This window comes from Rhinolophus sinicus, linkage group LG02 (assembly GCF_036562045.2).
Source record: "Rhinolophus sinicus isolate RSC01 linkage group LG02, ASM3656204v1, whole genome shotgun sequence".
Classification (NCBI taxonomy): Eukaryota; Metazoa; Chordata; class Mammalia; order Chiroptera; family Rhinolophidae; genus Rhinolophus; species Rhinolophus sinicus.
In genome coordinates, this window is record NC_133752.1 from 194,263,428 (window position 1) to 194,290,936 (window position 27,509).

A 27,509-nucleotide genomic window follows, 5' to 3' on the forward strand; every position below is an offset into this window, starting at 1 on the left:
ACTGGACGGTGTCCAGCTCAGCCAGGTCCACGAATGGAGCAATCCAGGGACCAGTGGAGCTATGGCCCAAAGATGGACAAAGGTGAGGTGGGGCCAGGCAGGTGAAACAGGCCCCGTCAGGACCTCCACCCTCCCTGATGCCCTTGAATCACTGCCCTGTCCTGGGCACCACCCACCCAGCTGTTAGAGGGGAACTGGCAACAACAGAGGAAGCATCTGGGCCTGGAAGAGGCCTGCCTCAGGTGGTGACACAATGTTGGCACGGGGACTCCTGGGCAAGACAGACTGCCCCTTCCAGGCTGAAGCAGGGCCACTGCTGGCACTAAGGCGGGATTCCAGAGAATGGCCCCTTTAGGTGACAGGTTCCACAGGTTGCACTGTTGCCACACATGACTTTATTTGTGAAGCCCCGGGCACAGCCCGGACACAAAGAGAACGAAGGGAAAAGCACAGGGCGTCATAGAGCCGGCTGCTCAGGGAGGGAGGGCCCAGGACATCTCAGCCGAGCCCCTGCCGTGTCCCTGCCCCAGGTCCTTCATGAGCGCCAGAGATGCAGCTCAGGCAGCAGTGGGCCCTGCCCCTGCCCCCAGGCTAGAGTACAGGTTAGAACCTGTCCAGGTACCCCTGCTGCTCGGCCTCCAGGCCAGTCACAGACACCTCAACAGCCAGGGGGAGGGCCACCCGGGGTCCAGAGCCAGCGCCCTCCAGGCAACGCCTGTTCCAGGACCCTCTGGTGTCTGCCCACTGGTTTCTCATCATGTCCACACAGCACAGGCACCAGGGTCTTGCCCTCTGCTGACCACCCCTTACCCACCCCCAAGGCAGTCTCTGCTTCTCACGCCAACGGGTCAGCACAGCAGGGATGGACGGTGGGGACTGCGGTGGCTGCAGTCCCAGGGCTTGGTGACAGGAAGCAGAGGCAGCCGCCAAGTGGGCAGCCCCAGGCAGGGCGAGAAATACAGCCAAGCCGTACAGAGACGGAGGGACAGCTCACGGGCAGCTCACAGGCAGCAAGTCCCCAGGCCTCAGTGCAGCCCAAGAGGGGAAGGAGGGCAAGGGGGGGTGGGCAGAGCCACCAGGACCTCCAGCCTGAGGCACAGATCAGCGGAGGCCCTCAGAGCGGTGAGTTTAATGGCAGAGCAGCTCCCAGCTCGCAGCCCTTTGACCTGGAGCCAGCACCCCTCCAGTGGGACTAGGGCCAGCCCCACAGGGAGACATTAAAATCCCAAACCCCGACAAGACGTACACACCAGCACGCGCACTACACCGACACACATACTCGGAGGACTGACGACACACGCGACAAAGACCCTCCCTGCCTCTGGCCAGAGTTCTTCATCTGAGGCCCTGCCCACGTTACTGATCCAGGCCGAGGGTCTGGTTTAGACCTTGTACAGTGTCTGCAGCAGGTTGTGGCGGGCGAAGGAGCAGGATTCCAGGGCGCCGTTGGGCCTGTGGGGAGAGGGTCAGTGGGTGGGTGGGCACCTTTGGGACCTGGGGAGCTCAGGCTGCAGCAGAGGGGGTGGGGGCCATTTCCGAGGCTAGAAATGTGCCAGACTCCATGTCGCTAATTCTCACAATGACTTCTCAAGGGAAATGCACATGGAGGATGGGGAGGGGCGGCAGGGGAGCTTCCCTTCTCCTCTGTCCCCCTCCCACTTGCTCCCAAGGTGCTCAATTCTCTTGAAGTGTGGCTGGCTCGTTGGAGCCCTTGGAAACAACCCACCTCTTGGTTGGGCACATGGGGAGACAGAGGCCGCAGGAGGCCCGAGGTCAGCTGGGGCTACACAGGCCTCAGCGAAGACAGGGACGAGCGTCCCCACGCATCCTTGGTGGGCTCTGGGGCCTGCAGGCCCCACCCCCCCCCAGGATCCTACAGGATGAGGCTAGGGTGTCCATGTCTCTGGGTAGCGGCGTCCCCAGGGAAGGCCAGTGTGACCGGGCCTCTCTGGCCCCCAGAGCCACTCCCAGGGATGTTGCCAAGCACAGACCCTTGATCAGCTATGGGGGCAAATTCCTTAACTGACCCGGGTTCCCTCATCTGGAAAATTGGGGCCACTCCATGTCCTCTGTCTCTCACAGGGAAAGGCACTGTCCCTGAGCCTTGTGTCCTCAGGTGGGCATGAGGACGGAGGCCTCTAAAGGGTAATGGGAACCCGAACACGGATGCCAAGAGCCTGGGAGGCCTGGGGGTCTCCCACAAGCCCAAGGGACCTGTGAGCTGACTCCCCTGGCCACGTGAGCTGACGGGCACACTTACTTGGTCACGAATGCCAACAGCAGTGGCACAAGGGCCTTGGGGAAATAGTCCTGCTGCACCATGTGGTTCAGGGCCATCAAGGGGCCGTACAGGTTGGCAACAGCCTTGACCTTGTCTTCACTCTGCAAGGGGAACGCAGAGAGAGGAAGGTGAGCTTCGGGGTCCCCTGCGAGGCCCTAGGTCTCCACCATCCAGCCCCTGCTCAGAGAGCCCTATGGGCAAGGTCAAGGAGCCAGGCCCAGAACAGAGTGGGTGACAGGCCCCAGCAGGACTTGTGGGATGGGGCAGGCGGGCGTGGCCAGAACACCCCCCCACACTGGTGCACCCCACCCCCACACTCCTAGGTCCCCCACTCCTTGCAGACGAACCTTGAGCAGACCCATGTGGATGAGAAGTCTGGTGAGGAAGGCGTTGGGGTTGAAGGAGGCTGAGCTGAAGGCCTTCTTCATCAAAGCATCTGCAAGGCAGAAGAAGCAGGGGCAGGTGCTTCTTGCGGCAAAAGGCCGGCCACGGGTCAAAGGGCATGCAGTGCCCCCACCGCCCAGGGCTGGGTCCTGCCTCCTGCCCTAATCAGGAGGTGAACACAGCAGGTGGGTGGTGGACACACTCGTCTAAGGGGACAACTAACACCAGGGGAAGGGCTCAGCCTACTAGCTGCGACACCGTGGTCCTTCCCTCTCCTGGCCTCTCAAGTAAAATGGGCTCAGGGACCTTGCACAGCTGGGGCGGAGATTGAGTGCGGCAGATCAGCCCTGGAGGAGGTTTCAGCGATTTTGTGGAGGTGAGGAAAGAGTGGCTGAGGGTCTGCAGAGAAGCCATGGCCACTCGCTTCTGTGCGAGGTTATTCTGAGAAACAATCCAGGTAACTTGTTCCCACAAATGCCCACGGTGCTGGGATCTCACGGAGTAGACCTGGAGATTCCCACCTGGCCCTCACCTGCCTACCCATCCTCGCTTCCCACTGACCCTCCTGCCTCAATGTCACCCACAGTGCACCAATCCAGGAGACAGCACCCCAAGTGTTTGCAGTCCTTTCTACGCTTTTCCATGGGCTGTGCCCCTCACCTGCAGGCCCTTCCTCTCCTCTCTGCCTAGCCGAACCTGGCCCACCCTCGGAGGCTCAGACATACGCTCACAAAGTAGAAGATGAAAGGTGCTATAATGGAGGTAACAGAGAATGAGGTGGTGAGGGGCAAAGTCATGACACGCTTTGGGGGAGGTGGGCCAGAGACCCTGGGAAGTCTTAAGAAAGATATGGGGAAAGCAGGGTCCTCCATGAAGGGGACCGCCAGGTGCAGGGGACCAGTGTGCAGAGACTCAGCTCTCATCAGCCCTCCCGGAGAGGACTGCCTCTACAAGGGCCCTGGGGCTGTGACCAGCTGGTCTTCCTGCAGTGGATGCCCCCCTGGCCTGAGTTCCAACTGTATACAGCTGGATGGATTTGGGAAAGGCCTCAGCTTCCCCACATGCAAAAAACAGAGAGGAGAGCACCCAGCCTGCTCTATGCAAGAACCCAACAGAGGAACAGGTGGGAGGGGCCACAGAACAGTTCATATGTTAGCACTGGAACAGAGGGGTCCCAATAACCAGAAATGTCACCTGAGCCCTGGAGTAGCAAAGAGGCAGGAGCCACCCAACCTCCCCCCTCCCCACGTTACCTACGGCATCTTGAACTGCCGTGCTCACTGTGGCTTCGTCCTTGAACACAGAGGACACCTTCAGGAAGGCATAGACCACCTTCTCTGGGTCAGATGTGTCAGTCTGAGAACATAGGAGATAATGGCTGGTCACCAGGGGCCAGAGCCCTGGGCTTTGGCACAATGGACACGTGCGTGGGCTCTGCTGCTGGCTTGAGGAGGCCCTGGCAAGACAGGGGTCTCTGATGTGCAAGGACAGGTCCTGCCTCACCTACATCATGTCCTCACAGCCTGGCCTGTGCAGGTGTATCACACACAGAGTGAGCGAATAAGCAATCGCTAGCCTGTGACTCAGTGGTCCCCTTCCTGTAATCCAGCCTGAGGAAATAATCCAGAATGTGCACCAACATTCCCATGCAACAAAGTTTACGTCACCGACAACAGAGAAGATGGACACAAGGTACCCTGTTTCCCCGAAAATAAGACCTAGCCGATCAGCTCTAATGGGTCTTTTGGAGCAAAAATTAATATAAGCCCCAGTATATTATATTGTATTATAATTATATATTATATTACATTACATTACATTACATTATATTATATAAGACCCAGTCTTATATTATAGTAAAATAACACCGGGTCTTATACTAATTTTTGCTCCAAAAGACCCATTAGAGCTGACTGTCCGGCTAGGTCTTATTTTCGGAGAAACACGGTAAACGTCCAGAAACTGGCCTAAGTGTTCCATCATTCATTGGGATCAAAGGCAGGAGAAGAGTTTTACTGACACAGGAAAATGATGAATGGTGGTAAATGAAAAGGTGGGCCAATTTAATCTCATTTATCCCGAAAAAAAAAGTACAGATAAAACATAAAAAGGAAATCAGCCAAAATGTCAAGCCAGCTCTGAGAGTGGGCCCATTTTATTTTCATGTATCACTCGCCCTCTTTGAACCTCAGTTTTCTCATCTGTATAGTAAGACTAACAGGCTCTCCATGTCAGGATGCCAAGAGCATTCACTAAAACCATGTCCAAGTACTCAGAGCAGTGCCCGGCCAACCGGAGGTAGTTGATAATCAGAACAGAAAGAAGGAAAGAGGAAAGAAGGAAAGGAGGGAGGGAGGGAAGCAGGGAGGGAAGGAGGGAGGGAGGGAGGGAGGGAGGGACAAAGCAAGAAAGCCAGAACGAGGGCAGCTTCTCTGCAATACACATGTGACCGCCACAGGCGCCAAGGGCAGGACAGTTGTTCTAGAAGCAGCTGGTCCTACACAACGTGTAGAGGAAGCCGGGGTGTGTGCATTGAAGAGAAAACGCTCCCTAATTCCAGTCATCTGAGGTGCGGCGCGCCTGCCCTTGCTGTAGCCTAAGCGTGTATGCACTGGCACACTCATGTACGCGTCTGCATATTTAAAAAGAATACCTGGCAGCCCCCGCTCCGGTGACAGCCTCCCCCCTCCAGTCCCCTGGGCTCTGCTTGTCCCTTTGTTTGGCAGCTCCACAAGCTGGGGCAAGGACAGGTTTGCAGTTGGAAGTGCTGTTACCTGTTGGGCTATCAGCACAGAACTCTTAGGCCCGAGGCGCAGCAGTTTCTCCGGAGAAGGGAAAGCCAGGAAGGTGGAAATGTCTGCGGGAGATGGCGAGGACAGCACGGGAGCTGGCTCCTATGGGACAGGTGGCACAGGTGGCACTGTGAAGGTCTGAACCTGGACCCCTCACCCAGAACTTGTGCCCTTACTCTGGCCAGTCACAGCTCAGGGTCTAGAATTCTTCTTCCCACTTGTGTGCAGTTCCCCAACAGGTGGGGGACCGCCAGACACTGGCCCTGGCTGACTCCCAGTGCACGAGCCTGGCGAGACCAAGTGGGTCCCCACCATGACAGGCGATGCCCCAGCAATGACTCCAGATGCACTGGGGAACCCAGTGGACCCACCAGGAAGTGGAGTCTAGCCCGAGTACGCATGGGCAGTGAGCACCACAGGTGCCCAGAGAAAAACTACAAACAGAAACACCCAGCCATTTGTTGAAATGCTTCCAGAAAACTGGAAAAGCAGCCAAATTCAACATGAGTAGGGGGGTCCTTGGCCAACCCAAAGTTCTCCAAAAGCTTCACTGGGAAACCTACGAGGGAACAGGATGAATGAATTAGGGACATGGCAGCCCTGACTCCACCAGCATCCTGGCCAGGTAAGGGACACCAAGGGCCCAACGTGGGTCGTGGTCTCAGCCAGTTTATGGAATAGGGGCTGTCCCTACAGGTCACTATGATAATCCACTGATAGGCGGGAAAAAGAATTTCATTTTATGTTTTTTTACTCTCTTCTTTTATAATACTTCTGTGCGTTTTATAACACACATGATGCAGCAGCAGTACCTGTAAGTAAATACATCCACACTGAGGTCAATGCAAATACAGATAAAATAGCTACATTGGATGATCCTTTTTCACTCATACGTAGGAGCTTGCAATCAAAAACAGTTTGTGGACACTGGGCTTAAGTGGCCTCTCCCCTAACACCCTGTGAAGAAGTCTTAGGGTTTCACGTTCAGGAGACCAGGCTGTGATCCTGGCAAACACCAAGGCACTCACCCCACTGTTAGAGTCCAGAATCTTCCTCGAGAGTGTGGGTGACTCCTCTCCTTGCCCTCGCTGCTGTGGCTCTTCCTCCTCGTCTTCCTCCTCATCCTCCTCTTCCTCCTCATCTTCCTCCTCGTCCTCTTCCTCTTCCCCGTCCTCCTCGTCCTCATCCTCGTCCTCGTCGTCGTCACCCTCGTCATCACTGCGGAGCGGAGTTGGCTAAAGCACAGCCTCCCTGCCCAGTGGCCCATGCCGGCTCGAGGCCTGGCTCTGTGAACCCAGACTCCAGCTGGGCAGGGGGAGCAGCTGCTCCCAGGGTCAGCAGGGGGCTGGTCACTCATTTCTCAGCACCCGGGGAAGCCCATGCTGAGAATCAGATCTCGTCCCTGTCCCAAAAGAGCCCCCAGTCCCACTGGGGATACAGAGAAAAGGAACTGTCACAGGGGCTCAGGGTCTGGCAGGAATCCTGCCCAGGCTGAGCGCCCAGGACGGTGCCACCCATGTCTTACTGACCATAGGAAGCTACAGTTGGGGGGATGGGAGAGGTAGGGGTTTCCCTGCCCAGCCCCCACCCCCCGAGGAAGGCGGGTACGTTTCCCCTGGACCCTAAGCCTCTTGAGCCCATCTCCGTGTCCCCAGTTCCTAGCAGCAGCACAGGCTCTAGCGCTGAGGGGACACAAATGATGCTCTCACAGTGAATGAAGCCGACTTGGAGATCAAAGGGGCAGAGGGAGACAGGTGCTATCGGAGGAGGCAGCCTGCCGCCGCCCCGCCCCACCCCACCCCGGTGGGCTGTGCAGACCCAGAAACCCCCACCGTCTGCCTCGGTCCTTTCCTTTCTAGAGTCCGTCTCTCAGACAGAATGTAAAAACAAGTCTGAGGCCCCCCATCACTACCCTGGCCTCACTGCTGCCTGCCTTACCCGTCAGCATGGGATCAAACATCGTCCCTTCAGAGCTCCCCGACTCACCGCTCTCCAGGGGCTTCTATGTCCCTTTGCTGAATGTATGGAAAGTTGACTATTCTGGGCCCCTGCCCACTAGAATGAAGCCCCACAGGTCAGCAGCCTTCGCCGCCTTATTCTCATACCCGATGCCTCCTGAGCACAGTGCCTGGCACTTAACAGGAGCTCAACCACCCTTTTTTGAATGAACAGAAGTATTAACAGGAACACCTGAGCCTGAATGCCCCGCGCACTACCTGAGGGACGCCAGCACCCTGGCCATGTTGAAGCCGTCCAGCATCTCCTGCAGCTGCTCACAGCCTTCTTCTCCCAGGGCGTTGCCTGTTCACGGGGGAGGGAACGGAGGGTCAGGGTGGGCGCTGCGGCCCGTGCAGCAGGCCCGAGCCGAGGCCACCGCCCCTACTTACCATTGAGGTCCAGTTTCTCCAGCTCGGCCTTGTCTGCCACGGCCTCGGCCACAGCCAGAGCGGCATCTCTCTTGATTTCACAGAACGACAAGTTCAGCTCCTACAAACAGGAGGAAGGGGTAGTGAGTGGCAGGCAAAGACGTGGGCCGGGAGCCCAGAGCCCACTCGGAAGCCTCCATTTCCCCAAGGGAGGGTAAGACAGGCTTTACCCTCCAGCTGAGCAAAATGACACCAACAATACAAACAACATTATTCACCCAACAACATACCAGGTACTTACTCCCCTCGTCGCATTTTTAAAATGAATAAGCTGCGTTTCTGAGGTGAAGAGACTGGCACATCACCAAAGAGGGAGGGTGTGCAAGGACTCAGGCCCCCATGCCTTTGAAGATCAGACCTTCTGCCACCGCCCCCTCTCCACCCACCCCCCCGCAGTGTGGGGGAAGCCTCAACCCCAGAGGGCACCTTCAGCTTGGGCAAGCCCCCGTGGACAGCGTCTGCAATGGCAACGGCACCCTTAGAGCGCACCAGGCAGTCCCCAAAGTTGATCACCTCCGCTTGCCGTAAGGTCTTCAGGGTCTGCAGGGAGGAAGTGAGGGCCAGGGTGAGGGTCAGACCACACCTTGCCCTCCATGAGCCCATGTCACAGCCTGTCAGTCACCACACCGTCCTCTTCTGTATCCAGTCTGGCCTCCTCAGCTCTTCTCATCAGCTCCCTGTTGGCTAAACCCTTCTCCACCCTAGTCCCACATTACAGCCAGAACCCTTTTCTGGAAGCACCGATCTGACTATGTCACACCCCTGCTTCAAATCCTCCATGGCTCCTGATTACTTACAGGAGAAAGTCTCAAGGACTCAGCAAGGCCACATGGTCCTGCCCGCCTCTCTTCATCTCTTCCAGCCCTCAAACATACCTTGAACCCTGGTCACGTCAAACTAGGACCAATTAAGCAAGGATCCCGCTCATCTCTGGGCCTTCCCACCTGCTGCTGACACCTCTGCCTAAAACACCCCTCTTCCCACCCTCTTTGTCCGGAGAAAAGTCCATTTGTCCTGTACAACTTGACCACAATGTGACCTCTTCCAGGAAGCCTCTCCTCGTGGGATTTGAACTTCTTGTGTGCTCCCCAACACTTGCACACCTGTCTGCCAGCACCGCGCAGCAGCAGGGCTAGCCTTTTGGGGGGCATGGAGCCCTGCCAGGTTGATGGGGACCAGAGAGCCCTCCCATGCAGAGGCCCCAACAGCCAGCCAGCCACTGTGTTCGCGACCCTGCACTGTCACCAATTAGCCACTCCCTCCCTTCCTTGAACCGGGGGCTTTTTGAAGGCGGAGTCTTTGACTCAACTCCGAGTGGCCTGTGACTGGCACAGGGCTGCGCAGACAGGGGCTCAATAAACAGAATCAATGAAGCAAACAGGCTGAAGTGGCCTTACGGACACTCAGCTGCCCAAGAAGGGTGCAGGCTAGCTCCTGACATATGCCCTGCTCTGGGCATGTTTACACAGCTGGACCCACAGGAGGCGGGAAGTGGGGCAAAGCAGCCACTGGCTGATAGGTTCCCGGCAAAGACAGCAGCCAGACGCTACTCGCCAGGGCCTGACCTGGCCCTGCTGCACCAGCCTCACCTTGGCCATGGCCACGGCACCCTTCTCAGTGAAGGTGTTGTCGTTCAGGTTGATGACCCGCAGCAGGGGGTTGATGGCGAAAGCCTGGGCGAGGGCAGTGACGCCGGGGTGATTGATCCCATTCTGTGGCATGTGGACCTCCTCCAGAGTCCCGATGATCTGTGAAGAGCAGCAGGGAGAGGAAGAGGGGGGCACCTGAGCGCCAGTGCCATCCAGCAGGCAGGAGGGCCGCACTACACACAGACACAGGGAGGGGCTGCTGTCAGCACAGGCAGGGGCTTGTCCGTGAACGTTCTCGGCACAGATCAGACCTTAAAGCGCGTTTTTGGGCATGGCTGCATCTGAGCCTCTCCACATCCTCATGAGGGAGACCTACCTGGGACTAGGATCTCCACAGGACAGAGAACACTAGGGATCAGAGAGGCTAAGTGATTTGCCCAAGGTCACACAGCTACGAACATAGGTTTTTTAGTCTTGTGTCCTCTGCACGGTGGGGACCCTAGACTCTGGCCCGGTAGTCAGCCATGGCTCTTCTCTGCTCAGTGTAGCTCCAGTTGGCCTTTCTTTCTTGGGGTCCTCCTGCCCTATTTACATGACTGGCAACCCACATACCATGGCCTTTTTTGGGGGTGAGGAGGGGGACTTCCATAACCCACCTAGCCACTTTTATCCCAACATTTTGACACTTCTCTCTGCCTAGAATACTCCATCTTCTCATGTGTTGGTATTTTCTTGGTAGGCTGACTACTATGCATTTTACAGCTCTCATTTTGGAAGCCTCCTCTCCCAGGAAGTCTTCCTGGATTCTGCCCCCACCCCACCCCCAGCACAATCCAGTGCTCTTCTTTTGTGCTCCCAGAGCACCCTGTCCTTCCTCTGTCATGGTGCTCATCATCCTGGAATAGCAAAGTCACTTTCTTGTCTGGACCCCATCAGCCCCTGCGCTCTCCAGGAGAGGCCCACATCCCAATCTCCACAGCTACCTGGGACTGGGCACAGGCCTAGCATAATTCTGCGCCTAAGTAGGCACCTTCTGTTGTCCCTGGGTGCTCAGCAAAGCATGGGGGCTCACAAATAAACACAGGCATTACAGCCTAGAGAATACAGTCAATAATATTGTAATACCTATGTATGGTGTCAAGTGTACTAGACTAATTAGGGGGATCACTGCATAAATTATACAAATGTCTAACTGCTATGCTGTACACCTGAAACTAATATAAAATAATATTGAATGTCAACTGTAATTGAAAAAAAAGAGCACAAGATTCATGAGAATTTAAAAATAGCTTAACAAAGATTTCAAGTAGAGAAAAAAACAAAAACAAATAAACACAGGAAGGCCAACTGAGGCATATTACTAGTCAGCGCTTCTTAACATTTTCTGTGCTATGGACCCTTCAGGCCATCTGGCAAAGCCCCTGGGCTCCTTCAGGATAATGTTTCTAAATTTTAAGCTAAATTATATGGGATAACAAAGGAAATCAATCTGATTGGAAGACAGTTATCAAAGTATTTAGAAAACCCCCAAATGTGTGCTGTAGTAACATAATGTGCTTATAAAGGCACTAAAAAACAAGACCCAGGGGCAAGAAAAGACCTAGAGGCAAGTCTACCACTACTGTCATCCTTGATGGATGAGCAACAAAGATTTCCATATACCAGGGTGCCAAAAAAATGTGTACAAGTGGACACTTAGGTCAACGTTGCTCAAGCAGTAGTTCACCATAATCAGAAGTGTTTGGACACGGATGGTGACCACTTTGAGCATCTCTTGTAATTGCAGAAGTCAAACGTGACTTGTATTCATCTTTTGTTATCGGTATACATTGAATGTTACAATTTTAATACAGTTTTCCTTTCTTAAAATGTGTATACCTTTTTTGGCACCTTCTGTATTTGTAGTTTAACACAAAACATCTGTGATTTCTATTAGTAACAAAATCAGAGATTTCTGAAGTCTGTATTTACAGCTGAAGGTAATACCGTGTTTCCCCGAAAATAAGACCTAGCTGGACAATAAGCTCTAATGCATCTTTTGGAGCAAAAATTAATATAAGACTGGGTCTTATATGATATTATATAAGACCCGGTCTTATAGTAAAATAAGACCTGGTATTATATATTATATTATATTATATTCAGTCTCATATAATATAAATATGCCACCCGGTCGCATATAATACATCTTCAAAGAGAAGATGATCTGATCCCTGTCATTCCTGTGTCCCAGCCGTTCTCTCCTTTTGATCAGAACATGAGAGGGGAAGGGAGACAGAAATGCAGACTGGCATTCTGCCTTTCCAGAATCTGGGACTAATATAAGACCAGATCTTATATTAATTTTTGCTCCAAAAGACGCATTAGAGCTGATTGTCCAGCTAGGTCTTATTTTCCAGAAAACACGGTATTATCTTTTAGCTATCTTAGTGACCAATAATCACGCCACGTCCCCCACCCATGTTCAAAGGCTCCCTGAATTCTCTCCAGACTATTGGGATACCACGGACCCTGGGTTATGAACCCCGTCCTAAGAGCTCCAGGGGACACCTGATGACAATCACAACATATCCCCGTTCTTAGTGCACTGGGGACAGCGGCTGCAGGAAGGGGTACAGAGAAGGCGTGATCTTTAACATCCCGATGTTTACGGGGATGGTAACTAGGCTCCTCCCACTCCAGAGGAGGAGGAAGGAGCTGCCCCGCGATCAGGGGTCCGGTGAGCCACAGGCCCTGCTCCCGGGCTCACCACTCTGCTTGCGGCGGTGAGCATCAGCAGGTGGGCCGCTGTACGTGGCAGGACTGTGGGGGCTGCTGCTCTGGCCCAAATACCATTAATGCTGCTGGAATATTGTTTGCCCAAGAAAACATTTAAATTAAGAGGAGGGGGTGTGGGGACAGAGCCAGGAGAGCAGTTTCCAGACTCTCGACCTCACGTGGAAAGGTGCCGGCTCGGGTAGTAGTTGGCCATCAGCTGTAACCAGTTAGCCATTGGCCACTAATATAACTGCCGTGGCTACGCTGGCAAGGGGGTTGGTTGGTTGGCAGAGAAACGGGCAGCGGATTGTGGCTAGCAAGTGGGGTTAGCAAGTGCAGATGGCGGGTTGTGAATCGGTTGATCCTACTTCCTATGTCTCGACCAGCTGCCAGTGAGAATATAGTGATATGACTCCTCTATCTATGGCTCCGTTGTTGTTCCTTTTTGGCCTCACCGTATCCTGCATTCTTGTGCAGGGAGCAGGAGCTGAGTCCCTGCATTACAGGGGGACAGACCCCAAAGTTCCCAGCCCCATGGGGGCAGGTGTGGTCATCTCACAGAGCTCACCGCCAGGGACGCCCCAGCAGTGGCGGGGGCGGGGGGTAGGGAGGCGGAAGGCAGTAGGGAATAAGGACACCCGAGAGCACTTCAGCACCTGAGCCACTGCTCCTGCCCACCTCTCTGTCTCAAGGGTCAGTCTGTGCCCTGCCCACTAGAGGCCAGACAACCTGACTAGCACTATGTAGGCACCGCCACACCTGTTTCTGAGCTGGCAGACATCACTCACTGCCTCGGGCAGCTCCTAATCATGCAACTTTCCAGACACGCACGATGGGCATCTGCCTCACTGCAGAATGGGCCAGCAGGCTCAGAGAGGGGAAGCGGCTGGCCTAACGTCGCTCAGCTCCGTTCCAGAGCTGGAATGCACACCCAGGACTGTCAGTGTAATGGGCAGGATGGGCAGAAACCACTCACTCCAAAAGCTTCTGCCAAGGCAGTGGCTCCGTCGTTCTCCAGGCGGTTTCTGCCAGCCACGAAGACCTTCAGGGCCAGTGGCTTGCCTTGGGCACTGGATTTTCGGTGACATTCAGTCAGGGCTGCCGCCAGGATCTGTGGGGAAAGAAGCAAAGGGCCCAGGACTAGGCAGGATGCCCTTTTCCCAGCAGGGCAGCCACACTGCTAAACTGGTCTTCAGCCACCCACTGGTGGTGGACACAGGGACGTGAACTGCTCAAAAGCACAATGGTCACCCCTCACGTGTGCCCAGCACCTTTCAGTTTCCAAAGGGCTTTTACTTCCATTGCTTCATGTGCGTGTCCTACCATCCTGGGGGTTTGGCCTCATGTTAGAGATGGGTGATTGAGGCCCCGCGGGAAGGGAGAGACCAACACTGAGCGGCCAAGTTCACGCCAGGTCTGGGGAAGCGGCTTCACAATCAGCCTGTCACAAGCCCTCTCTCATGAGTCCCATTTTCCAGCTGAAGCAACTCAGGGTCCGGGAGGAACAGAAACTTTCCTACGGTGGCTCAGCAGGTGGCTACTCTGGACCAGAACCCAAATCTTCCAGCATCTCTTCCATACACCCCAATACCTAAGGAGAGCTGGCCAAGGAGACTATGGCCCCACCATACCCATCTGATACACGCTGGTGTCCAAAGCAGGGTCTCAGCTGCTGTGGGCAAAAACCTAAAACCCAGTTTGCCGTCCTTGGGGTGGTGCCTGGAGTTAGCTTCTAAGCTTCAGTGCCCAGGACTGCTGCCCGGCAGAGGCGAGGTGATGGGTGGAAGACTGCAGCACCTGACAAGGGCGGCTCTGGCTCTCCCAGCACATCACACTGTAGGTTGGGCTGGACCTGCTTTTTGTGCTGATGCAGACGTTTTTATGTCCACACACACACACACAGCTTATTACCCAATTAGATTGGGTGGTGGGGGGAGGGCTAGCTGAGATGGGCATGGGAACGTACCCCTGCTCTCCCTCCCATGGGGCAGGAGGTGCCAGGCACCCTCTGCAGGGGAGGCACTCTGGCTCCTCAGCCTGGGCCTCTGCCAGCATCACACAGGCTCCTCCTGCTGCTCTGACGGGTCGTGTGGATGCAGGTTCAAACCCCACATCCATGCCATACTAGCTACATCATCTGGGGCCATCGACTCAAGATATCCAAGTCCAAGCCTAGTTATCTGAAAAACTGGGGACAGCATCACCCACCTGTCAGTGGAGTGGGAGAACTAAGATAATACATATAATTCATCTTCAAAGAGAAGATGTCCCAATCGCTGTCATTCCTGTGTCCCAGCCCTTCTCTCCTTTTCAGCAGAACATGAGAGGGGAAGGCAGACAGAAATGCAGACTGGCACTCAGCATGTCCAGAATCTGGGCCTAAAGGAGCCAGAACGGAGCAAGAAGAGAATAAACGGCTGCCTCCCTCAGTGCCTTCCCTCTGGGAAGGAAAGTGGGGCTTGTCTACACTGACCAGCCTGACGGACTGTCAGGAACAAAGGTGAGCTGGGTCATCTCCTCTGGGCACGCTCCCCATGTGCACACGCCAGGCCTCGTGTGGTTCTGCCAGCTGTTCCAAGGGCACAGCAAGTCTAGGGGCACCCAAAGCCCTGCGTTTTGCAGAATCAGCAGATCAGAGCACGTATGCAATACTGCCTCTGCGTTGCCAAGGCAACACATGAACAGGGACAGTTGCTTGGCAACCCCACCCTCAAGGACACCATCTCCTCTCACCACTGGCCATAGGCTGCCACCTTTGAGGCTCTTCTCCTTTGAAGAGAAACAACAGGCAACGATCCGAGATGGTGGGTGGCTGAGAGTACTTACTTCAGAGGCAAGTGTATTATAGCAGGGGACTGAGCAGGGAGGAAGGGTGAGAGACAGTGGGGACATGAGGGAGGCCGCCGACCCACCTTGCCACCACCGATGCCCATGCCACAGTTGTTGAGCTTGAGTTCGTGTAAAGTGAAGCAGGCAGAGCTCTTCAGCAGGGCCTCGAAGCCTCGCACGCCGTCAGGCCCAAATGCATTGTCACTTAGGTCCAGCTCCACCAGCTGGGCCCCAGCTGCGATGAGTCCTTCCCCTAGTGAGATCTGGGCATAGAGGGAGCTCACGTCAGTGTCTAAGCCTCCTACCAAATGCTGCTTCTGTGCCAGGTCCACTGCCCTCAGGGGGCACCCAGCTGGTGGGGAACTGGCAGACACAGATCACTTCAGCATAGAGCTGTCACATTATATACCCAGGACTGGAAACCCTGTAGAGGGCTCCTAATTCTGTTGGGGCATGGGGCTTGGTGCAAGTGGGGAGTTCAGGGAAGGCTTCCTGTAGGAGGAGACCTTGGAGCTCAGTCTAGATGAGAATCAGCCAATCAAATATGAGGAGATTCCAGGCAGCAGTAGAAACATGAGCAGAGAGACATAAGCATGACGCAGCACTGTGTGTGCTGACTGAGGTCATGAGGAAGCAGAAACTCAAGGTGCAAGGGAGGGAAATTCCAGGACGAGACAGGTCACTATGTAGGGAGCGACATCCACGGTGAGAGGGAAACCAAGCAGCTCAAGAACGAAACCCAGGAATCCCTGGTCTCTGCTGTCCTTCCTGTCAATAGACCTCCCAGTCTCTCAGGGCCCTGGCTCCCCGCTATCACCTGCACTCCCACCTGCCCGTCAGCACACAGGGCAGATGCTGTGCTTGCCTGGCTCCCGTTTCAGCATCTCAGTCACCCACAGGACATATCTTAGTGTCCAGAAAGGAAGTGTGAGAAAAAGACCTGGGAACTGCCCCAGGGGTCCCGTGCCCAGGAGCAGTGGCCTCGTTCACTTACCAGGGCCGGCGGGATCTCGGACCGCAGCCTCCCCGTGAACATGTCGCTCCAGTGGCATCGCTTGGAAGGAAGAAGAATTAGCTGAGACCATCAGAGGTGGCCTGCGGCAGCACCTCATCTCATAAACTTGGACCGCAGAGCACTACAAGACTTCTCAATTTGGGCTTTGTCAGTGAAAAGCTGGAGCAGCTCTGGCCAAAGCTGGTGGGACCTGAAGACCCCCAAGGGCAATGGGGGCTCAACTGAAGTGTCAGGGAAACACCTCATCTGTCCAGCCCTCTGGTTTCCTGGGAGGGAAACAGGGTTAAAGGCCCCAGGCCCCATGGCAAGGCAGTGGCAGGGGCAGGACCAAGATGGCTAAGTCCTCCTTTCCAATGCCAGTTTCCCATTCGGTGTGAGCTACAGCGACATGTGACATGATTTTGGGTGGTAGAGGAACAGAAAAGTAAAAATATGGGATCCAGCAGCGAGGAAGTTACTCTTTTTTCGAGCTTCTTTTCAACCCTCCTGACCTCCTCCAGGTGACCTCACTTTGAGGCTGGCGGGTCTTACCCACGCCCCTACTTCTGGTTTGTCAAACAAAGGTGGAGCAGGCCTCAGGCTCAAGGCCTTTAGGTGGCAATGGTAAGGGATAACACTTTCCATTTATAGAAGAGGTCATGTTTATTTTTCAATTACTTCAAAGTGAGCTGATTTAAAGGAAGTATTAGGTAAATGTCACAAAGACGGGGGCCACACAACTGGGTCGTCTAACACACTGGCCAGCACTGGCAGTCTCCATGCACACACGCCTACCCTCTAAGTCTGGTTGCTGTGTCCAAAATAACTCTAGCACCTCCTGCCTTTTCTGGACCAAACCTGGAAATGAGGGGACAAGGGGAGGCACCTTTCCCCTGAAAATCCAGCCCTTAAAATGGATAAACTAAATCCAACCTTAAGTTCTAGGGAAGCTGGTTTTGTAGAAGGTAAAGCAAAATCACTCACACACCTGGGTCTCAGGAGACGCTCTGTACAGGTCTGCTCAGTGAGTTACACTGGCACGCAGGCCAAGACAGGGCCACCGCCTGTGCACCAGAGCCCCTCACAACTGGCACCTCTCCTAAGCTTCCGAAATCCAACTCTGATGGGCTGAGGGTCGGCAGGGGGCCCCAAGGCATAAGGCCTGGGTTCTGAACCCAACGTAACTGACCCCAGCCTGCCACTGTCGGTCTCTGACCTCTGGTATCCGATCTTTGAAAGACTTTTAGGCCTCACGACCTCCAAGTGGGCAATAGACCAGTGAGGAGACTGGGCTGATATCTGGGCTCCAATCCCGACCCACTGGGACGTGTGATGGCGGGGGCCACACTTTTCTCATTTGTCACGACCTAACAGTGCACATGGCTCAACAGGGCAGATAATACCTCATCCCGAATCAGTACCGTGCCCAGGGCACGACGAGCGTCAAGGGCAGCTCCCACGTGCCCCTGCCCCAACCCTGGGCTCCCTCCTGCACAGAAGCAAGACTAAGATGCTGGGGTGGGGTGACCCAGGGCAGAGGTCTGCACAGGGTGACAAGATGCACATGGCACTCCCCCTGGCCGAGCCCTCTCATAACAGCAGCCTGCATTTGGCCATCACGGCAACCTCTCTGGGAGGAAAAGCTTCATGGAGGAGCCAGACTCAGCTGAGTTTAGTGCAAGGCCACGTAATGCAAATAAGTTGGTGATGCTGGAGCTGGAACCCAGGTCCCTGGATGCCAAAGCTCAGCTCCTGTAGCTTCCAAGACCAGCCACATCTGTCCTATGCAGTCACCAGGCCGGACCGGACTCTTTTGTTGGAAAATGTCCCAGCCTCCGCTCAAAGAAAGGCCAGCCCCGGGCAGGCGAGCAGAAACAGTCACAGCCCGGGCTGTTAACCTGACTGCGATCTTCCTCAGGAAACAAACATCAGAGGAAGTGGCCTTTGATGTTTGTTTCCTGAGGAAGCTCGCAGTCAAGCCGTGACCGGGCAAAAGCTCAGTTTCCGCTCGTGACCCCCAGCCCGTACCCTTCTGAAAGCAGCTGTGCCATGGAACGAGCACTGGACTCGGGAGTGTGCAGCGTGGCCCAGCCACTTAGCAGCAGTGGATCCTGGACTATTTGCTCAGCCCCTCTGAGCTGTACTTCCATTGACATACAAAACAGAGAGTCTATATTATCTGGGTTGCTGTGAGGATTAAATGACAGGTGTGAAGAGTCTAGCACAAACCTAGCCTTACACAAATTGAGAGCCGTTTTCAGTCTGAAAGCAAGGCTCTTTCCTCATGACTCTTTAGAGGCTTTAATTACGCTGGGGTTCCTGGGAAGGGGGCATGCAATGACATCTTCTTGATACCCCCCTTTTCTCAAAGAGCACCTTGAAGTACTGGTGTTCAGTGGAACACACTTTGGACACACTAGGAGGGGCGCCACTTGGAGTTAACCTATGGGAAAGAACCAGCCATTCAGCTGTGTGGCCGCCTCGGGCTGCAGCACCTACCCAGTCCACCAGGGGTCTGACTCCTCTATCAGGCAATCTTTGGTCTGGAGCTCCCTGCTGGGCGGGCTGAGGGTTTGTGCCCATAGGGAGGTTCCCAAGGCCTGATTCTGTGCCCTCCCCTCCTCACAGATACCAGATCTGCAAAGCAAGCTGAAGGCTCTCCCTGTCTGGTTCTGCTCTTTGCCCCTTTGCCTTTCACGTGTGTTGCCCCATAGACCTTACACTCCTATGTAACAGCATCTCAGTGTCTGTTACTCAGGACCCAAATGGACTCGTCATGCAGGGAGAGGAGCCCTGGCCAGCAGAGTGCTCTGGGGTGGCCAGAGGCCAGGAGCTCTCCCTGGTGACAGCCGACCAGGCCAGGGCCCGGGGGTCTGGACACAGCTCGGGTGCTGGCCGTGGGAGCGGAAGCTTGTCCCCAACCAGTCGGGGCCTGCTCATCCTGCAGATCTCACCTTCAACTCCGATTTCTTCTCCAAGGCCTTGGCGATGACCCTGGCCGCTTCCACGCCCACCGTGTTGCCCTCCAGGCGCAGAGCCTCTAAGCCGTCAAAGTCTTCGATCTCCTTAATCACATCCTTGGCTGCTCAGGACCAAAGAACAGAACTTCAGACTTTTGGAGTCACAAGCAGTGAGGCAGGAGAGAGCCTGACCACTACCCTGTCACTCACAGCTCCAACGGCAATGAGCCAGGCCCTGGCTTACCAAGGAGACGCACACAGGCTCACCGTGCAGCAGGGGCACAGCGACAAGGGCAATTTCTCTGTAATGATGTACGTGTAACAAGGCACGTACAAAAGATCTGGGGCCCAGGGAAAGAGCGACTGGCTGCTTAGGGTAAAGAAGGTGCTTGGGGCACCCGTGAGGAACGTGCGTGGAGTGGAGCTTCCCAGGGCAGGAACGCAGCAGGCCAAGCAGGGAAATGGCCCCCCAGGCACCACGGCATGAAGGCTTCCAAGCGTTCAGTTATTCATGTTTGGGGTGTTCATTACTGTATTGTTTTATTATGATGAAAAATTCCAAACAACCTAAATGTCCATCAACAGAGGGTAGGTAGATAGGTTAATTCACTAGGGTACAGTTACACGAATGTCATCATGAATGGTGACACGGGTGTTTGACTTAAAAAATATTTGTGTTATAGTGGTAAGTGAAAAATGAGGTTTTCCGATGGTATTTGGACAGATGACACTTTTTTTTTTTTAAGTCAAGTTGTTGTCCTTTCAATCTTAGTTGTGGAGGGCGCAGCTTAGCTCCAGGTCCAGTTGCCGTTGCTAGTTGCAGGGGGCACAGCCCACCATCCCTTGGGGGAGTCGAACTGGCAACCTTGTGGTTCAGAGGACACGCTCCAACCCACTGAGCCATCCGGAAGCTCAGCGGCAGCTCAGTTCAAGGTGCCGTGTTCAATTTTAGTTGCAGGGGGCACTGCCCACCATCTCCTGCGGGAGTCGAGGAATTGAACTGGCAACCTTGTGGTTGAGAGCCCACTGGCCCATGTGGGAATCGAACCAGCAGCCTTCGGAGTTAAGAGCACGGAGCTCTAACCACCTGAGCCACCGGGCTGGCCCCAGATGACACTTTTAAAATGTTGTATTTATTCTCTCTCTCTCATATTTATATATATATATGTATGTATATATATATATATATATATATGTATCACACACAGTTTTAAAATGTTGTATTTATTCTCTCTCTCTCTCTCTATATATATATATATATACATATATATATATATAACACACACACACACACACACACACACACACACACACACACACACAAAACAAAGTCCAGAAGGATAGAAACCAAATATTAAAGCAGTTATCTCTAGGTGATGGGATTATGGATGATTCTGTGTTTTTCCATCACGTGCAATAAAATGTTCTCAATATATCAGGTTATAAAGCAGCTTTGAAAAGAATTTGTAATAGAGTGGCTGGATGACTCAGTTGGTCAGAGCACCATGCGCTGAACAACAGGGTTGCCAGTTCAATCCCTGCATGGGATGGTGGGCTGCGCCCCCTGCAACTAAAATTGAAAACGGCGACTGGACTTGGAGCTGAGCTGCACCCTCCACAACTAGACTGAAGGACAACATGTTGGAGCTGATGGGCCCTGGAGAAACACACTGTCCCCAATATTTCCCAATAAAAATTAAAAAAAAAAAAAAAAAAAGTATCTGTAATAAAATCAATTATTACAAAAAAAACAAAAGGAACTCAGATACTTTTAGGAAAACAAAAAGTCTAGAAAATGTACCAAAATTAACAGTAGTTATATCCCTGGGCTGTGTGATAATGACGATATAGGCTGTTTTTTTCCCCTTCTTTCAGTGTTTCTGTATTCTATAATGAGCATGTATGAACTTTATAATCTGAACAAAACACACCAGTTACTTGAAACAGAACAAAATCTAGTCTGGCTGGCACAAGATGGAGTGGGGTGGGGTGACATGGCAAGAAAAAACGGAAATATATATGGGAGATAAAAGTTTGAATTTGACCTTCTGGGTTACAAAGTCTACAGAGGGTCTAGAGCAGGGGTGTCCAAACTGCAGCCCGCAGGACAACTGCGGCCTGCAATCCATTTTCAATGGGCACGCAGCAAATTCCAAACATATATTTACTTTACTTAAATAAACCCGATGAGGCAATACATACTTCACCTCGAGTGAGTGGCCCGGCTGTTTGTGTATTTTACCGCATATGGCCCTTGGTGAAAACTGTTAAAAAAAGTTTGGACACCCCTGGTCTAGAGGAAGACGGTAACATACAGCCTGTGAGGGGCTCCCTGAGCTGTCCGAGCTGGGGGCCTCTGCACACACCTGCCTGCCTGCCTGCCTCCCTCTCCCCTCCACCTCAGCAGTACTTCCTCAGAAGCCCTTGCTAACCTCCCAGCCAGGTCAGGTCTCTACAGTCAGTATGGCCCCCGATCTCAAACTTTACCACTGTCTAAATGATTACTTCATCATTATATGGTGACTTTGTCAATACTGTCTTCCTCACTGGGTCATGAGCTCCATGAGCAAAGGGACTGGCTCTGCCTCCCTCACTACTACATACAGACAAGCATTTAACACACATTTTACACACATGAACTCATACATCCCTCACCACATCTAATAAGGTGGTTACTGCTACGTCTGTTTTACAATTGAGGACATTGAGACACAGAAAAGGTAAGTAAATGCCTACCAAGGTCACACAGCTAGAAAGTGGTGATCAGCATTCATTTTCCATTTCTCATTTCACGAGATGGAAGGCTGGACAGGTATGAGCCTCCCATTTTCTAGAAGGGAAGGCTGAGGTTTCAAGGAATAAAGCAACTCTGCCCAGGTGTTCAGGGGAAACGGCAGCACTGGGCTTCAGACTGGTTTTCCAAAACTGAACCTATGTGCTCCTCTCCAGACCCTTGCTTCTGCGCACAACCACGGACTTCATGCAGCCCCCAAGCAGAGAAGCCCCTTAATCCCTCCCCTACTCTCCTGGGTGATTACTCTGGAGCTGGCACCCAGGGCAATGGCTGGAATGACCTTTCAGCCTTTTAGAAGACCTGCTCCAAAAGGGAGCCCCCTTTAACATCCAGGGACTGGCCAGGTCAACAAGGAAAGAGGAGAGCTACTCAAGGGCATGTTTATGTACTCCTTAAAAGCAATGTGAAGGCCAGCCCGGTGGCTCACATTGTTGGAGCGCCATGCTCCAAGGTTGCTGGTTCGATTCCCACATGGGCCAGTGAGCTGCGCCCTCTGCAGCTAAGATTGTAAACAATGGCTCTCCCTGGAGCTGGGCTGCTGTGAGCAGCTGGCGGTCGGCATGGGCTGCTGTGTGCCGCGGTGGGCTGCCATGTGCTGCCAGGAGCGGCTGGTGGCCAGTGTGAGTGGCCGGCAGCCAGCGTGAGCGGCCAGCAGCCGGCGAGAGCTGCTGTGAGCGGCTGACCGATGACTGACTGCCTCAGCCAGGGAACTGTGTCCTACACAACTAGACTGAGAAACAGAGGCTTGAACCAGAGTGGGAAGGGGGGCTGGGCGGAAGAAGGGGAGAAAAAAAAAGTCAATGTGACAAGAGATGTCAGGGCCCCAAGGGAAGACAACTTATGTTGTATAAGTGATCTAAGTACAGAAACACACAGGTACTGTGCTTTCCACAAGTTCAGCCCTGGGCAGAGTCTCAAGCACTGACCAACTCTGGAAGGAAATGCACCAAAATGGGAAGAGTGGGGACAACAGAGGGTAGGGGTCTCAATGAGTTTCCTCTCTCACTTGGTTTTCAATCCAAATGGAGTTTAACCAACTGTCATGAGGCTGAGTGGCAGGGATTTCTCTTTTTAGCCTCTGCCACCTCACAAAGTAACAAGTTCCAGGTGTTTATCACTCTGCCATGTAAAGCAGAACGGCCTTTCTTTGTCCTTAAATGACTTCCTGGGGAGAAAAGGGCCTTGTTCTAATCACCAGCTTCATGGCCTTGCACTGGCTCTTGCCTACCCCTGACCGCGCTGGTTCACTCCCAGCCAAGATGGAGTCCCTTTCTGAGCCCATGATGAGGACGTTGTGGCCTCAGCATAGCACTCAAGGGCCTCTGTCCTGGGCTCGCAATGGGATTCTGACTTTTCTTCCAAGCCTACCTTGTGAGTCTCAGCTCCTGTGTCTACCTCACGTGGTTCCCTGCCTGCTGTGCCCTTTCCCCTTCAAATCTTCCTTCAAGGACAGTTCAAACACTACCTCATCCAGAGACTTTCTAGGCCCTCCTAAGCTAAAAAGTGATCCCTTTCCCCTGCCTTCCGGTCATGTTTTTCAGTGTCTACCTCCTATTAGTTATTTGGGTACCTCATTCCCATTCCAGGTTAGGAGCTCCTCAGAGGCTGGGACTATAAGCAGGGCATCCCCGTGACCTTATAAATGGGAAGCCACATGTACAGCCTGGGCTGGTGAAGTGGTTATCTGCATGGATTTTAGGGCCAGACAAACTTGAGTTCTAAGACCAGCTGCATTACTTACAGCTGTGCCCTTAGGTAAGTCCTATCACCTCCCTGAGCCTCAATGCTCCAATCTGCAAAATGGGAATGAAACCTACCTCAAGGGCTTTTGGAGGATAAACTGAGATACTATTTGTATGGCACTTAAGACTCTGCCTGACACAGTGTTCAATGAATAGCATTTAATAGCAAATTCATGTTCACTGCACCAAGCTGAATGTCTACTGAGAAGCACAGGAACAGGGATGGATGCAGCTGGACCTCTGTGAAAACCCTGGCTCTGCTGTTTACCAGGTGTATGACCTTGGGTTAAGTCTCACAAGTCCTTTTTCCTTATTTATAAAATGGCAACATTTCTACCTTCCTCTCTCAGGGATGATGCAAGGATCAAAAGTAATAAAAGCACAAGGAGGAACTCGGTAACTTTTAAGGCCCTGTAGAGAGATGTTAGGAATGTACATCACCACACTGCCAGCAACCCAAGGACTAGAGCAATCTCTGACCAGCAGAGGGGAGCAAACCTGGCTGTACACCATGACAAACAGGCAAGTCCAGACTAGTTTCCCTGGCTGGGCAGGGACATCGAGAGGCCTATAAAATATCGACATAGGTGCCTTCACTTCTAGACACCAGGGGATTCAGGGTTGGTCGGTGCCAGCCATGTCTTGGCCAGGGAGAGAGAGAAATGGTCTACGTTCTGATTCCTAGTTCTCTCCAGTCTTGGCGCCTGGACACAGACAGGAACATCCAGCCTCTCCAGGGGACATTAAGCTGCATGGACCAGACCTCCCGAGAGGGTCTGGATTGTGGTTTTAATGCAGCTCCATAAGGGCCTCAGCACTGGGGAAGGTGATAGGTATTCCCAGACCAGCTAGGGATGGTGGGGGTGGATCTGAAGAAGTCAGCGACTATACCATGGAACTGCCACTAACTGCGGTCCCTCCAAGAGAAAAAGGGGTCCTTCCCACCTGTCAGCCAGAACAGTCACGGCCAGAATGCCCACTGCAAACAAGAAGACCAGCAAGGAAGCCTATGTGTGCTCACGGCAAATAACCTTTGAGCCTCACAGTCAGATGGGCCCAATGCTACCTCACAGAGCTGCAGGGACAAGTTATGTGATTATATAACTAAATGAGCCTGACAACCAGTAAAAGTAAGTGCTCATTTGCATACTCCCTTTCCTCCCTTGGGCCAGCCCGCACAGGAACTCACCATCTTCTGCAGTGTTGAGTTTGAGGCTCTTGCCCTTGAAACTCAGCTGTCCGCCGGCCACCTGGGTTTTGGCTAGCGTCTCTGCCAACTTGGCAATGTCTTCAGAGGCCATGCTGGACACGTTGGGGGGCTCCCCTGGAAATCTGCAAACTGAGGAAGCCAAAGTTTCATTAAGGGAGAGGAGTCCCTTGGGGTCTTCCGGTTGGGGAGGGCAGGATAGAACATTGGCTGTTTCAGGGGCCTAAGCCCTCCTCCCCTGCTTTGGAAATCCCAAGAGCTAAACTACTGAGGGAAATGAAAACAGCATTAGGGAAGGAACAGTTCTAGAAAGGTGGAAGAGGTAATGAGAAAGCAGAAAAATCATATTTCGCCTCCGAAGAGTTACCATCTCACAAGTCCTCCTGTGCCCAAGTGCCCCAGCTGGGCCACCTAGCAAAGCCATGTAAGTTGCCCCCAGTGAGTGGCAGTTGAGTCCCAGACCCGGCTGCAAAGAGTCTGTCCCTAGCACACACCTGCCTGATCATCTTGGCTGCTCTCTGTTTGAGGGTCCCATTCCTCAAACAGAACACAGATGGCTATGGGATCCAGGTCATCCATGCCAGAGAATGCCCCACTACCCACGCTGGCATGACTCTCAGGGTGGGGTACAGGGGTCAGCCCACTGCACATCTGGTTTCACCCTTGGCTAGGAGACAAGGCAGCCCATGGGGGTTGGGCCTCAGGGGTTCCTAGGAGACCAAAGATTTCTACATCACATCACAACAGTCACCATCACAATACACCAAGGGCAGAGATGCTGGAAAAAGGAGCTTCCAGCCTAGAGCTCAGCAGACTGGCCCAAAGGACCACATTTCCCCAAAGAGAAAATGGCTAGTCATTAGGGGAGACGAAGGAAGACTGATATGGAGGATAGAACAAGGAGATGCCCACGAAGACTCCTTCCTATCCAGAACTTTCTCCCCCAGGCTTCTCATACTCAAGACACAGTTGTGATAGCACCCCAGCCCCAGGCTTCCTCTGGGCCCAAATAGCCAGTTTCCCTCCTGTTTCTTATCTTAACTCTTATCACCCTGGTCTGTCTGTATGTCTTTATCAATAAGCATGAATTATTCTGGGTAAGGAGATGTCCACTCATTCATTCAAAATTTATTGAGTACTACTGTGTGCTGGGCATTGTTCCAAGTATCAGGAGTATAGCAGTGAATGAAACAAAAACCTGCCCTCTTGAAACATATGTTCTAAACAAGATATTTAGTATCTTAAATAAGATACTCAGTGTCTGGTAAGAAAAATAAACAGTAAAGGAACCGGGTAAGGAATTTTTTTTTTTTTTGGGGGGGTGCAATGTGTAGAGGAGGATTATTAGGAAAGAAACAAAGACTCGAAGGCTATCAGGGATTGGACCATGCAGATACCTGGGGGAAGAGCATTCTTGCAAATGCAACATGGGTTCTTGTGGGGAAGAGGAACTTCACAGAGGCCAGTGGGGCTGGAGCACAGAGAAAAAGGGAGGTGAGAGAGGAGAAAGAGAATTAACAAGAAGCCCAAGTCACAAAGGCCATTTAAGAACTGGCTTTTATCTGAGTGACAAGGAGAGCCACGGGAAGGTTTGGAGTAGAGGAGAGAGGTGATCTGACGTGTTTTGACAACATCACTCTATCTGCTGTTTTGGGCCTGGTATTTAGTAGGTGCTCTAATGATGAAATGAAACTGAATAAAAATTAGCCTGAAACCCCACCACGTCTTGCAGTTCTGGGAGGGGACAATTTGAGGCTAGAAAAATGGTGGTGAGGTCTCCAGATGGAATAGGAACACAACTTATCAGCTGGAGGAAAGCCCATCCTTCAAGTCTAACATACACACACGATCAGCTTTAAAGACTAAGAAACCGAAGCACAGAGCGGTGAATTCATTTGTCCAAAGTCTGCAAAGGGGCAGCGACAGAGCAAAAAAATAGTCGAGACACAAACAGTCCTCTCCCTTCTGCGCAGGGGCGTCACACTTTGAGGTGCACATCCATCGCTTCTGCGAAGCGTTAGCAGTGACCCACGCTAATTCCCGGGGGCGCGGCGCCAGCTCAGGCCCTCCGCGGGTGCGCGCCTACTGGGAGAAGGCGGCGAGGGAGCGACGCGCGAGTGTGGGCCGCAAATGACAGGCGGGTAGCGCGGGAGCCGCACCAGGGAGCCCTGGCAGACGCGCACCGCCCCCAGTTGACACCGACGCTAACAGGAGACGCCACTGCTGGCAGCGGCGGGCTGGGCGGCCCGGGCAAGCCAGACGCCCTCTCTGTCTCAGTTTCCCCACTCGTGAAAGGGACCAGCACCCCCACTTCCACCCCTCCCGGCTCTTGGCCGCCAAAGGCGCAGGGGAGAAGGCGCTCAGAGGCGTCACACCTTCCTCGCCTAGTTCCAGGGCCATGCCGCCCTCCCCCGCCCTCATCCCAGGCAGGTGATCGGGAAAGGAAAGGGACCGCGACCCTACCGTAAACAGACGACGCCGCCGCGTGGGGCCACCCGAGCGCGCGCGTCCGCCCGGCGGGGTGGGGACTGACTTAGGGTCCGGGTCAGGTCAGGTCGGGGTCGTTGCCTCCGAGTCCTGCGGTCCCGATGCCCAGCCCGCCTGTCAGCTCCCCACTGCGGTTCTCGCTACTAGCGTCTCCGACACCACCTGCTCTCCGCACGGTGGCGGATGATGGCGGAGGAGGAGGATTTTGAAAGCCGGCAGTTTCTTCCCTCGGATTTGATTTGTTCGAGGCTCAGGCGGCTTCCCCTG

The 27,509-nt window shown here is 53.5% G+C and overlaps 1 protein-coding gene across 1 annotated transcript; it reads right to left on the reverse strand.

Annotated features, from left to right (window-relative positions):
* Nucleotides 1–372: 372 nt before the first annotated feature.
* On the reverse strand, nucleotides 373–27,423 carry RANGAP1 (Ran GTPase activating protein 1). The gene is made up of 16 exons (XM_019734535.2): nucleotides 27,219–27,423; nucleotides 24,738–24,887; nucleotides 19,007–19,134; nucleotides 16,053–16,112; nucleotides 15,142–15,321; nucleotides 13,206–13,340; nucleotides 9,473–9,631; nucleotides 8,310–8,423; nucleotides 7,845–7,944; nucleotides 7,674–7,758; nucleotides 6,486–6,675; nucleotides 5,440–5,559; nucleotides 3,919–4,021; nucleotides 2,629–2,717; nucleotides 2,261–2,382; nucleotides 373–1,452 (listed from the first exon to the last, which is right to left on the reverse strand). The coding sequence occupies exons 2-16, from the start codon at nucleotides 24,847–24,849 to the stop codon at nucleotides 1,383–1,385; spliced, it is 1,767 nt and encodes a 588-aa protein (XP_019590094.2). The 5' UTR covers nucleotides 24,850–24,887; nucleotides 27,219–27,423; the 3' UTR covers nucleotides 373–1,382.
* Nucleotides 27,424–27,509: the final 86 nt, after the last annotated feature.